Source organism: Haliotis rufescens, unplaced genomic scaffold, assembly GCF_023055435.1.
Source record: "Haliotis rufescens isolate VD_foot unplaced genomic scaffold, xgHalRufe1.0.p SCAF_4, whole genome shotgun sequence".
NCBI lineage: Eukaryota > Metazoa > Mollusca > Gastropoda > Lepetellida > Haliotidae > Haliotis > Haliotis rufescens.
In genome coordinates, this window is record NW_025964112.1 from 44,464,718 (window position 1) to 44,479,415 (window position 14,698).

General features: G+C 40.8%; 1 protein-coding gene across 1 annotated transcript in view; it reads right to left on the reverse strand.

The window, feature by feature from the left end:
• LOC124135902 (condensin-2 complex subunit G2-like) overlaps positions 1-14,698 on the reverse strand; it is a 46,449-nt gene that overhangs the window by 13,993 nt on the left and 17,758 nt on the right. Inside the window, exons 13-22 of the mRNA XM_046501570.2 lie at positions 13,332-13,484; positions 11,854-12,076; positions 10,275-10,426; positions 7,949-8,068; positions 7,546-7,623; positions 6,663-6,733; positions 6,085-6,277; positions 4,842-5,015; positions 3,145-3,258; positions 2,410-2,538 (exon numbers count right to left, since the gene is read on the reverse strand). Coding sequence (XP_046357526.2) covers positions 2,410-2,538; positions 3,145-3,258; positions 4,842-5,015; positions 6,085-6,277; positions 6,663-6,733; positions 7,546-7,623; positions 7,949-8,068; positions 10,275-10,426; positions 11,854-12,076; positions 13,332-13,484 — 1,407 coding nt within the window. The remainder of the gene's footprint in view (positions 1-2,409; positions 2,539-3,144; positions 3,259-4,841; positions 5,016-6,084; positions 6,278-6,662; positions 6,734-7,545; positions 7,624-7,948; positions 8,069-10,274; positions 10,427-11,853; positions 12,077-13,331; positions 13,485-14,698) is intronic.

A 14,698-nucleotide genomic window follows, 5' to 3' on the forward strand; every position in this document is an offset into this window, starting at 1 on the left:
TTAAAGCTCGGTGTTGGAAGTCCTTGTGATTTCGTGGCTTTCGCAAAAGAAACATTAAGATTCTCTGCAATGTTGGAGATTGGCTTTATCGGTGGGATGGTTAGTGTGTCTATATCGTCCCCTTTGATACAGTATGTATCAGTGGGAGAAGAATTTCTTGACGGTGATGATATCGGTAGTCTATCCGTAATCCACGCCAATAATTCATGATCCTCATAAATTGAAGGGTAATTCTCCCCCGATGTGTCGTCATCTTGAGGGGGCTCGAACACATCCTCCTCTCGCAGAAGATAGGAGGCGTTAGGATTCGGAGCCGTAAATGAAGGCTGCGACATCTGCGAGCTATTGTGTGAAGAGGTAGTCGACTGCGTGCCAGGTTGTTTACACATTTGTTGTTGCATAGCCATTACAACTTGCTGAGTGATATTTGCTATCATATCTGTGTTAATAGCAGGCGTTGGCAAAGTACCTTGTGTAAAAAAGGTAGGCTGCGTGAAGGTAGTTGGCAGTGTAAACCTTGAAGGCTGCGCGAAGGCAGGAGCCTGCGCGAACGCTGGCGTCTGTGTATACTCTTGTTGATTAATAGCCTGCGCGAAGGTAGGGGATTGCGTAATTGTTGTGTTGGGCTGCGCGAAGGCCGGTATCTGCGCGAAGGTCTGGGGCTGATTGAGGTTTATATCGGCTGTATTTGTAGCCTGATTGGATGACACTGCGGGCTGCGCGAACCTCTGGGGTTGTGCGGACGTAATTGTCTGCGCGCAGGCTTTCTTCTGGCGAGAAGAAACGGCTGATTTTTTTTTTGAAATCCCCTTCGTGACTACAGACGAAGTCTGTGGTTTTGTTGAGGTAATAACCTCTGCAAAAACATGCTCTCTCCTAGGGGAAGACGGCTTCAAAGTAGACGATGCAGCACTCTTTTTCTTAGCTAATTGTTGCAGATTGATCGCCTGACTGAAACTTTCAGTAGGTTTATTCCTAGACCCTCCAGACTTCTTACTGGTGGACGAGGAAGTAAGATGGGGGGTGACTGCATCATCTTCAGCGGGAGTTATTTGAATAATATCAAATTCGAATTCCTCTGACGAAGGGCAGGGCGTAGATTCTCGCCTCTTCTTACTTCTTGCCGTCTCCCCGGATGACAACGAGCGTGATGACTCACGTCGTTTTCGATCCATCTTTTTCCTCTGCACTGCACAAAGATAATTGCTAAATTCTTCCTTCCCCAAGGGGGCGCAGAATTTGCATCTATTCTCTGCAGTGCAGTTCTGTACTGTGCAGCTGGTACAGGTAGGATGAGGGTCCGAATCTGAAACACGTAATTTACATCGGTTACATGTTTTCATAACTCGAACGGGGCTGTCTTTAAGTCCAAATAACGAAAAATTCTAATGCCAAATATATAAAATAATCGTTAGATATGATGTATATAATACCACAGAAGATAATCCAAGCAAAAAATTTTGTTAAAAGGGTTAATTTTTAAGGAAAGCTTGGATTACGATGCACAGCAAAAAAATTTCCAGCTGCCAAGATGGAGCGAAAAAGAGAGAGTGATGAGTTACTGGGCTTGGTCACATGGTTCCGGTGCGCATGCGCAGAGTGAGGGTGCGTTTGGGTGAGCTGTTTTTCTCTGTTCTTTGGGAACAGCACAGGACGTTTCCACTACCTATTCGGAAGAGAGAGAGATAAGCAATAAGTATGAGTCAGGATAAGATAAAATTTGCAGCTATTTATCTTGAATTGCAAACTAAGTGCCCTTGGCCAATTGGAGCAAGATTGTTGCTTTCAAAGTTTTTTTAAACATGGCACTTTAAGCCTCTCCTTTCATCATGTTTATTGATTCTGTAGACTTGTTGGCATCTGAGCAAGTCTAGAAAACCAAAGACAACCAATAAAGTTCTGACACAATGTTTCACAATTCCGGTTTAATAACATCACTTTCGGTTAGGGAATATACATGGCCAATACAGGAAAATTCTGACACAGAAAAGACTATGCCTCTAACTACATATATAAAGGTTGTCAAATTCCATCATAAATGCTCAAGATATTGGGTATACACAAGCTTTTTGCAATGTCTTCTTCCCACCAAGCGACCTAGACCATCACCAGCAGACTATGGTTTGCAAAATATATAAAGTAAATGAGAAGACTCCATTTCAATTCAAAATGACCTCGACACAACATACAATAGCATTTCAGTGAGTTCCACTGATTGCAAAAACATTTAATATTTCATTGCTTAATTTGAAATTTCATGAAATTTGGACTGTTTCATAATTTGACCTCTAGTAATCCTAACCATATGTCAGAAACATTTCCTGAACGGTACATCTGTCATAAAGGTGTGGTTGAGAAAACCAACTAAGGTGGCGTTGGAGCTAAAATTCCATGACCTTCCAAGATTACCTGAAGAGTTTTGAAGGCCAGTTCCCCATCTTTCCGGGACCTCTTGCCCTCCTGCTGCAACTGAGGCACCAGTTCCTCCTGAGCCCAGATCAGCAGTTCAGTGAACTGTGGCTTGGGGTCAGTTTCCTCCTGAGAAACAAAGTACACAAGTTAGAATAGATTTGATTGGTGATAGATACTGAGGGCAATAATCCATGCCATCAGGTTACGATTGCAAGTCATCGAGCCATCGAGTCTGGCCACCTGATCGATTAAGTTGCCTCTTACGCCCAGCAAAGGTTGCTGGGGACCTAATCTAACCCAGATTACCCATGGGTCTAACAAGCCTATGGTTGATAGTGTGAGTATGGGCTAACAATGACACTTTTGTATCACCATATAATTTGTTGATTCACAGATCAGATTTAACTGCATTAATTTTGTCTCTGGCCTCCATAAATCAAACATTGTCAACGTGATCAAACGTTTTTCAAAGAGAAGTAAATGCTTGAATAGATAGTAAACATTATCATAACAGAATCTCCGTAACTTGAAGCAAAGTGAGTGAGTGAGTATTGTTCTACGCCACTTTTAGCAATATTCCAGCAATATCATGGTGGGGGACACCATAAATGGGCTTCACACATTGTACCCATGTGGGGAATTGAACCCGGGTCTTTGGCGTGACGAGCGAACACTTTAACAACTAGGCTACCCCACCGCCCCTTGAAACATAGAACATCTTAGATACAATACCTGTTTGTGTAGCAAAAGGGACACTCGAAGATACAGGAAGAAAGTCTTAAGAACAAAATCTTCATTGGCAGGATTGGTTTCTGTGTCTGCACTATTCATTGCTTTCAAAATCTCCTGTAAAACAAAACAAGAGCAAATTTTCAGATGGTTATTCTTGATGACGTTCATGTAAATGTATTGCCTCTATTCATGTATCAGTGTAACAATAACATCATAGTAAGTGATAAATACTGAAATGAGATAACTTCCAGACACTCAATAGCAGCAAACATATCCTGGTGTAAATTCATAACTCTGTCTTGGACTCCTTCAAGGCATACTTCTTGTAACAGTACAATCATACCACGCTCGCTCAAGCCAAAACGTCCAAAAACATGAAATGTTAAGTTGTAGCAGGATCATGAGGAGTACATGGGGTTTTATGCGTCCCGTTTAATGTTTTATGCTACGAGCCTCCGGCCACTTATCTGACCGACATGTTTTAATGTGACATTGTAAAAAACTGATAGAGAACAGCTGTTTGATTGAGCTGAGGTGAACTTGTGCTTTGTCACGGGACTTCCATTGACTCGACAAAAGCATATGGCTTATTGCTTTGAAGCAGGTCATAGGGGATTCATTCTGCTTCTCAGAAATTCATGTGCAGCCTGTACTGCTAGTGGCAGGATTTATACAAGATATTTATTCCCCTGCTGAAAAAAAATTTCCCCTCCAGGTGGGAAACACAGAATTTTATCAAGATCACGTGGACCAAGCAGATGTCATCCTTCTGACATGGAGGTATGATAAAGTATTTTATCAAGATCACACTGACTAATCAGATCTCATCATTCTGACATGGAGGTATGATAAAGTATTTTATCAAGATCACACTGACCAAGCAGATCTCATCATTCTGACATGGAGGTATGATAAAGTATTTTATCAAGATCACACTGACCAATCAGATCTCATCATTCTGACATGGAGGTATGATAAAGTATTTTATCAAGATCACACTGACCAATCAGAGCTCATCCTTCTGACATGGAGGTATGATAAAGTATTTTATCAAGATCACACTGACCAATCAGAGCTCATCCTTCTGACATGGAGGTATGATAAAGTATTTTATCAAGATCACACTGACCAAGCAGATGTCATCCTTCTGACATGGAGGTATGATAAAGTATTTTATCAAGATCACACTGACTAATCAGATCTCATCATTCTGACATGGAGGTATGATAAAGTATTTTATCAAGATCACACTGACTAATCAGATCTCATCATTCTGACATGGAGGTATGATAAAGTATTTTATCAAGATAACACTGACCAATCAGATCTCATCATTCTGACATGGAGGTATGATAAAGTATTTTATCAAGATAACACTGACCAATCAGATCTCATCATTCTGACATGGAGGTATGATAAAGTATTTTATCAAGATAACACTGACCAATCAGATCTCATCATTCTGACATGGAGGTATGATAAAGTATTTTATCAAGATCACACTGACCAATCAGATGTCATCCTTCTGACATGGAGGTATGATAAAGTATTTTATCAAGATAACACTGACCAATCAGATCTCATCATTCTGACATGGAGGTATGATAAAGTATTTTATCAAGATCACACTGACCAATTAGATGTCATCCTTCTGACATGGAGGTATGATAATACTGCTTGTAACTGTGTAAACGTACCACGCTGTGTTCGAGAGCCCCCATGGTGTGAGTCAAGGCATCCACATGGTCGACAAGTATAACCTCTCGACACAAGTCTTTCTCCAGCAGGATCTCCAGGTATTCCAGAGCTATTGGAGGTTCCGGTTTGATGGTCTCCTTCAGCATCACACACTTAGCACCTGCCTTCTTTTTCTGTTGGCCAGAATCAAAAAGGCATGTATTAAAAAACAAAGAAATCATTGTCAAATTAGATTTCTACGAAGTTACTTTCACATCTGTAAAACCAACATGTAGTGAGTGAGTGAGTATGGTTTTACGCCGCTTTTAGCAATATTCCAGCAATATCACGGCGGGGGACACCAGAAATGGGCTTCACACATTGTACCCATGTCGGGAATCGAATCCGGGTCTTCGGCGTGACGACCGAACGCTTTAAGCACTAGGAGCCCCGACCGCCCCTCCCAACATGTAAGAAAGTGGATTGTTTTTGTAATATTTTCACGGCATGCCAGGTTAGGTAAACCACTCTTAGACACTGAAAACTATTATAGTGGCCCTTACATGAGTGTTTTGAGACATGATCTAAGATTGTATATGCTTTTAATACCATGAATACTATGAAAATGTTGAAACTGACTTTGTCAATCTCTAAACTCCACCCCACTCAAAAGCATAAAAACTATATATGGCAGTTTACATTTTGGGAACATTTTTGGCCTACCTGGCCTGACTTAAATACCCAGGCGAGTTACAGTGATCTGGCACTATTTTGCATTGAAAATTGGATTCAAACCTCTTAAACAAATTGAATAAGAAAATGAACATTCAGCTTCACTGTCCAGTGGTTTCAGAGGAGAAGATGTTAAAGACGAATGATGCATGATATCTTGTTTTGTTTTATTTTATTTTTAAGAGATGTGACTTAAAAATATTTATGGCAATTATGCAGTCACTCTTAACACTAATGTATGAAATTTGTGTAGTGAGTAGTTCGGCTCAACAGACATTACTTCCTTTTGTTATTATTTAGATTTTGACCTTTCTGACCTTTGCACTTTGACCATGCTCTTCATTTTTTTCAAAATGCACTTTCTCGCACTCTAAACAGAAAACAGGTTTGTTCCAACCAACGATAACATGGGAATTTATTCAATAGTTGAATCCTTTTTTCAGCAGAAAAAAGCTATTTATGGCAAATAAGCAGCCATTTTTTAACAAACTGTAAAAGGAAATTTGGTATTCTTGGATTAGAGGCACTCACAACAGTGGATCCACCAGGCTTATACTCTGCAATAGTCTTTTCCTCCAAGCCTGCCTCCACAGACGTCTCGATCATCTCCAACATGGCGTTGCTGAAGCGCCATTTACACAGAGTACCGATGAAGTTCTGTAGGTGTGCCACCCCCATGTGGGTGTCTGTCGTCATGTTGCGCAGCTTCGACATGCAACTATCACTGCAAATAATGGCACAAGATCATTTCAATGTCATCTTTTCTACAACCCAGAGTGTCCGTTAGAACAAATACATTTGTCATTAACACAGTTGGCAGTGAATCAAAGTCGTATAGACGACACGGGTGCATATGTCTATGTGAGTGAGTGAGTGAGTGAGTGAGTGAGTGAGTGAGTGAGTGAGTGAGTGAGTGAGTGAGTGAGTGAGTGAGTGAGTGAGTGAGTGAGTGAGTGAGTGTTAAGGGTACTTTGTCCAGGATTTCAGTCATATCCCAGGGTGTCAGCTTGACGTGGGAGGAAAGCCCAATGTGATGTTGGTCTTAGATGTTTACTACTTTGGAGAAACCCACAAATGTCAAATTAAATCTCAGCCAAGGTTCCACCTACCTTAATACAGGCACTCTTGTTGCTGGCAAAAAGCCAGACAACAACATGATAGCAGCATAGGCTCTTGGTTCCTGGAAAACATACGAACATGTGAGAGTGAGTGAGTTGGGTTTAACACCGTTCTGAACATTTTCCCAGTTACATACATCATGTCAGCTTAATATGGGAAGAAAGCCCGAAATGATACAGGTCTCCGACTCTTATCACTTTGGTGAAAGCCACAAGCATAGGTATGTGCTGACAAACCTAGACACATAATCAGGTTGAACCAGGGTTTGAGTGAGTGAGTTGGGTTTAATGCCGCTTTTAACAGTATTCCAGTTATATTATGGCGTGTCAGCTTAATGTGGGAGGAAAGCCCCAAGTGATGCAGGTCTCAGACGTTTACCACTATGGTGAAACCCACGAGCACGGGTATGGTGCTGACAAACCTAGAAACATAATCAGGGCGAACCGGGATTCGAAGCCACAATCATAGGTTTCTGGCGTGCCCAAGGGACGCAACCCTGCACAGTGGCGCCTTAGACGACTGGGCCACCCGTTCCCCGCGAACATGTCTTAAAATACCCTATTGCAAAATCACTGCATGCGCGGTGAAAGGCAGTTCAGCATGAGGTGGATAATAAGATGTTGTAATCTAGAAGTCTGCCACCCATTCTTTTCATATAGACTTGCAACATCACATTCAGTTTCCGAATCACCAGGAATGTTATAAGAATCATTCCGTGTTGGTATATTCATATAAAATGTTTGCACAGATTTATTTGGCCAGAGGACATTCATCATTTGCTTCACCAAGAGATATGCATTCTAAGTGTGTCGTTGTACTAAAGTACACTGTACTAAAGTACAAGGAACTTGGAACCCTAAAGACACAGCATACCTGAAATATACGTAGCATCTGCGGTATGATCACACTGTAGCGTTTCTGCAACTCATGACGAACGTCAGTGTTTTGGGGCTGGAAGGAAAATCAGAAAATCACTTAAAAAACTGTAACATAAGTTGTTTTTTATGTAGCACCAAAGTTACAGGCAGATTTACTCAGTGCAAACAGGTCTTTACGTATATACGTTGAATAAGGTGCGCAATTTCTGAATACATTCGATCAATATATTCTGACTGTTTTAATATTTGAATGTATTTATGGCATAATAAAGACTGAAACTTGAAACTTGTCTTATTTGATAAGGACAAGCGCCCTTTGGCAGGACGAGCAGGAAAAAAATCAAACAAGCCCAATGGGGGCTATGGGCTTGTGTGGTTGCACTGACAGTTGCACTGACCGTGTGTAATTGCTTAGAGATGGCGTCCCACATGAGGTACATGGCCTCCACGAGCCCCATCATGACCTCAGAGTTCTTCAGGCTCAGCTCATCCTCCTCCTCCTCATCACTCCCTGCCTCCTGGAGTCACAACACAATCACAGTCTGTGCCATTTCAAGCCCAATATAGTTTATTGGCAATCTTTCAAAGCTCTTGATGTGTATCAATATATGGGCAGAGCTTACAAGACAGGCAATTTACTAGATTTGGGTTTCGGACTGGTGTCTAAAGCAGCCTTATTTCAGGAGTAATCAGTGTTTGTAGCTGGCGATACTTGAACAAGACAAAAATGTTTACAATGTTTACACATTTTATTCAGTTCCAATTTGTAGCTTAATTAAAGCATTGAGAACTGGTTCATAAATATAGCCCTAAAGCTACTAGTCAATGCGGACTACCATCAATTGTCTTGGACTTGTAGACTACTAAGAATTTGTAACATTGATAAATATGAAGATGGCAATCAAATATAACACATCAGGGTATAGTCCCTCCATTGTCTGGGTCCTGTTTAGACCTTTACATGACTAGTAGCAACATGCAGTTATTGTATAGAAGAAGGTGTATTGAGTTCCACTTAAGCATTTGTTCAGCTATATGGCTGAAATAATGCTGATGCAACGTTAAATTTTAACTCACTCACTCACTCACCCATTTGTTCAGGGTTCGTATTTTTTTATTGAAACTTATTTGATAGAAAGAAATCTCCATATCCATATCCTTACACCAGCAAAGATTCTATGATTGGAAAGACATCACTATAGCCTTACACCTGCAAAGATTCTATGATTAAAAAGACATCACTATATCCTTACACCTGCAAAGATTCTATGATTAGAAAGACATCTCTTTATCCTTACACCTGCAAAGATTCTTTGATTAGAAAGACATCTCTATATCCTTACACCTGCAAAGATTCTTTGATTAGAAAGACATCTCTTTATCCTTACACCTGCAAAGATTCTGATTAGAAAGACATCACTATATCCTTACACCAGCAAAGATTCTTTGATTAGAAAGACATCACTATATCCTTACACCAGCAAAGATTCTTTGATTAGAAAGACATCACTATATCCTTACACCTGCAAAGATTCTATGACTAGAAAGACATCACTATATCCTTACACCTGCAAAGATTCTGATTAGAAAGACATCACTTTATCCTTACACCAGCAAAGATTCTTTGATTAGAAAGACATCACTATATCCTTACACCAGCAAAGATTCTATGACTAGAAAGACATCACTATATCCTTACACCAGCAAAGATTCTTTGATTAGAAAGACATCACTATATCCTTACACCTGCAAAGATTCTATGATTAGAAAGACATGTCTTTATCCTTACACCTGCAAAGATTCTATGATGAAATACACAAAACGTCCAGCCTCATAATCACAGTTATGACTGAATATCAGACTCTCAAGTCTTTGATAGGCGTTAAAAAGCTGAATCTTCAGGAAAAGCAGCAAGAAGTAGCTCTGAAACGTCATGACAAAGAATAAAAGTGTCATGTAATCGTATAAGATTCAGGCTTTTTCATGTTTCCAAAGCCTAAGAACCCTTGTGATTAAACACATGTTATCCTAAGCAGAATAGTTATGTAAATAATGTGTTCCTTATCGTATGTGGTGAGTGAGTGAGTGAGTGAGTGAGTGAGTGACTGAGTGACTGAGTGACCAGGTGGGTCTTGTGAACGGCAGTTAATGGGTTTTCTTGCAGTTGAATGTCCAACTGATCTATCATCTTCATCAGGCAAGAGCATCCACTAGCCTTTTTATCAAAGTCTTGTTTCCTCCCTTGCCACATCAAGCCCGCTTACCTGTGCTAAATATGATTGGGCTATCGCACATATCTATAGTCCAATCAGAGAATGTGTCACAAAAATCAACATCCACGACTTGTACACCTTCGTATGAAAGTAATTTACCGCTGCCTGTCTTTGTTGACACGTCTTTTTTATCTTTTAAACCCCCCAATGATCGCCTTTGTTTTTATGTCAGGGATGAAACCGCAAATATTTTCGTTATCCGATTGACTATGTCGCCTATGGTAGTCGCCATCTTTGTAAATATAAACGAGATAAGAACAGGGATCTGATTGGATATCGAATATTCATTACAAGGGGCACAAGTCGTGATCTAAGTGAAGTTGCGCCAGGGTCAAGTCAAGAAAAGTGGCCTTGATGTCACAAGGGTAGAAATTTGGCTTTGATATAGGCTAGTGGACACGGTTGCCTCGGGAAGATGCTGATCTATAGGAAAGAAATGTACAATACATACAGCATTGGCATTACTGTCTTCTTTGGGTAGACTGGTTGTGGTGTCATTGGCGGAGCTGGCTGTGCTTTCATTGTGATCCTCACTGGCAGTCTCAGCATGGTTTCTCTTGATTAGCACCAGCATCACACGAGACAGCAGAGTCAGGTACTTCACTGAAACAAACAAGAATGGTGTCCACCAAGATTCATGACAAGTTCAGTAAGATGCAGCATAAGCTGTTTTAAAGAGGAATTTTACCCTGTAGCCCTTTTCAAATCCAAAATACATGGATACCTACTTCACTTCATTTAAGGAAACACTCAAGTGCTAAGAAATGGAAATAGTTCCACAGCACTGTAGCTCACCTGGATATGTGAACAAAGACAGCATAAAAAATAAATACTAATAACTTACACTAAAATCTAACAACTTGCACAAACGGCACAGATATGCTGAGCATCCACTACTAACAACATATGTACCAAAATTTCTTACATTTTGAACGAGGAATAACCATAAATAATTTTTCAATGTGGTAAAAGTACAAAGACTTATTTTTGGTCAAAATATAAAATATAGCGAATAACTGAGCATATCAACTGACCCTTTACCAATTTTGAAAGAAAATTGCTGAATATACAAAGTTTTCAGCTTTCAGTATGGTTGAAGTGAGTTCAAATCGATGTCACAATATATCAGATTGTGGAAAAGGAACATATATGTTGATTCCCACAACTAATTACACATATACCAAATTATTCAAATAATATTATTCATATTAAAAAAAAACACTGTCCAAGTAATGGCAATACACAGGTTTTCAATATAGCGTCAATATTGAAAATAAAAATCGAACCTCATGAGTGAGTGAGTGAGTATGGTTTTACGCCGCTTTTAGCAATATTTCAGCAATATCACGGCGGGGGACAACAGAAATGGGCTTCACACATTGTACCCATGTCTGGAATCGAACCCGGATCTTCGGCGTGACGAGCGAATGCTTTAACCACTAGGCTACCCGCCCTTTCATGAAGAAACTGGGGTGTCATATCATAAGAGGGAACAAGTATGTGAAGTTTCAGTTTCAATGGTCCACTGGTTTCTTAGAAGATGTTTATGCTCGACAAAACACCTGACTTGATAATAACTGAAGGAAATCCTGATGTGAAACCATCATTTTTCACTTCATTTTCACCCTGCAACGACGGTTTGTTTGTTTGCTTGGTGTTTTTACGCTGCACTCAGCAATATTCCAGCTATATGATGGTGGTCTGTAAATAATCGAATGTCTGGACCAGACAATCCAGTGATTGATATCATGAGTATCAATCTACACAACTTGGATACGGTGAAATGCATCAACCAAGTCAGCAATCCTGACCACCCGATCCTGTTAGTCGCCTCGTACGACAAGCGTAGTCGGCTTTTACAGCAAGCATGGGTTGCTGAGGACCTATTCCACCCCAGACCTTCAAGGATCATGCAACGATGGAAATTAGAAAAACATTTGGGGCACCTGTTGGAGTTTGGCACTTACTACATTATCTATGGTAACCAGGCCTCTCACCTATAGCAAGATAAGTGTTAAATTCTGGGGTACCTGATTCCTCAAACTTGAGCTCACTCGGTGCATACTGGAAGAACTTCCTGGCTGCCCCAGCATCCTCCTTGATGAGGTGAGTGAGCCGTGAAATCTTCTCCTCCGTGGTCTGCTCCAGCGGCATGTAGCTGTTGATGAGGAGCTTGACTATCTTCTTACACACAGCAGCGGAGTCCTCCTTCAGCCTGGCCAGCAGGTGCTCCACTGGCACGATCGTCCAGAACTACAGGATGGACATACGATGGGCACAGGATGGACATACGATGGGCACAGGATGGACACAGGATGGAAATACGATGGGCACAGGATGGACACAGGATGGGCACAGGATGGACACAGGATGGACATACGATGGGCACAGGATGGACACAGGATGGACATACGATGGGCACAGGATGGACATACGATGGGCACAGGATGGACATACGATGGGCACAGGATGGGCATAAGATGGGCACAGGATGGACATACGATGGGCAAAGGATGGACACAGGATGGACATACGATGGGCACAGGATGGACATACGATGGGCACAGGATGGACATACGATGGGCACAGGATGGACATACGATGGGCAAAGGATGGACACAGGATGGACATACGATGGGCACAGGATGGACATACGATGGACACAGGATGGACATACGGTGGACATCAGTCTCAAACTTAGTCATCTCAACAGTCATAGGTCCTTCTCATTACCCCAAATGTTAACGGTAAAAGATTAATTGTAAAGAATAAAATTTTTTTATGCCACATTATTCCAGCCATATGACAGTGGACTGTAAATAATCAGTTTGGACCAGGAAATCCAGTGGTTAACGCTATGAGCATCGATCCACACATTGGGATATGATGACATGCATCAACCATGCATGACCATGTCTTATTTTAAAAAAGCAAGTGTCCTCATAAATAAATAATTCAGGGCAAAACTATACTTTATTACTCTACACGTGGGGGTAGAGCAAACTTTATTACTTTAAGAAGCTGATTTTAAGACTAACCTTGTTTTTATTAGAAAATCCTCAAACAGGATAACAATAATACTGTGATACATATTGCTATATATAATAATTAACATACTGCTATGTTTTATTCCACATACACTGCCATACACTGGTTTCCCCTTTTAGGGAACTATCTCAAGGTTGAATGGTCCAGCTGCCATGTGAAACCATAACAGCTCTTAACCAAGGGAGGTAACACAGTGACAAATATTATGCGTACAAGAAATGTGAGATAAGCTGTGCCAGGAGGATTTTAACTAACTTCATTATTAATAAAACCAAAAAGAAATACACTAATTTCCATATTTTCTCAACATAGCAACACATTTAGATCACATAGCAACACATATATATGAGGGTTTGTATCACTGTGTACTGATAATACTGTGCAGTCATATTTGCGATAGTAAGAATTATCCCTGTATCCCTGTTAAGTAGAATATAACACTAGAGACAGCATGCTTTACCTTGATTGCCCGGATTTTCTTGACCTTGAGAAGAAGGTCCAACATGGCCTTCCTGACGGACTCGGACAGATCATGGACGTGGTCTCTCATTGTGGGCAGCACCTGCTTCAGCAGCGGGTGGCACAGATGGTTGTCCAGCAGATCAGTCAAACCCTGTAAGTGGAAGGCACATAGAATATATAACGCTGCCAGTGGATATACAGTATTAATTACCCTGTCAGTGGAGGGAATATAGAATATATAATGCTGCCAGTGGACAAACAGTATTAATTACCCTGTCCGTGGAGGGAATATAGAATATATAACGCTGCCAGTGGACAAACAGTATTAATTACCCTGTCAGTGGAGGGAATATAGAATATATAACGCTGCCAGTGGACAAACAGTATTAATTACCCTGTCCGTGGAGGGAATATAGAATATATAACGCTGCCAGTTGACATACAGTATTAATTACCCTGTCAGTGGAGGGTACAGAGTATATATAACGCACCCAGTGGACAAACAGTATTAATTACCCTGTCAGTGGAGGGCACATAGTACATATAACGCTGCCAGTGGACATACAGTATTAATTACCCTGTCAGTGGAGGGCACATAGTACATATAACGCTGCCAGTGGACATACAGTATTAATTACCCTGTCCGTGGAGGGAATATAGAATATATAAGGCTGCCAGTGGACAAACAGTATTAATTACCCTGTCCGTGGAGGGAATATAGAATATATAACGCTGCCAGTGGACAAACAGTATTAATTACCCTGTCCGTGAAGGGAATATAGAATATATAACGCTGCCAGTGGACAAACAGTATTAATTACCCTGTCCGTGGAGGGAATATAGAATATATAACGCTGCCAGTTGACATACAGTATTAATTACCCTGTCAGTGGAGGGTACAGAGTATATATAACGCACCCAGTGGACAAACAGTATTAATTACCCTGTCAGTGGAGGGCACATAGTACATATAACGCTGCCAGTGGACATACAGTATTAATTACCCTGTCAGTGGAGGGTACAGAGTATATATAACGCACCCAGTGGACAAACAGTATGTAAAATCCTGTCAGTGGACACATAGTACATGTAACCCTATAAGTGGAGGACTATACCCCATGTCAGCAAGTGTCATAGCCTGTTTTGAACAGCTGCAAATGGAATTTAGAGTCATTCCCCCCTTGGTTGTTTACAAACATGGCATTCTTGATCATTCAAGAAGTTTTGGGATGGGACAGTTTCTAGATATAAACTTCTTAGGCTGAACAAAAAGAATTTGTTTGTTGTTTACTGCACCACTGATCAATAAACCAGCTACATGACAGTGGGATGTAAATACGTTTGGACCAGACAAACCGGTGCTTC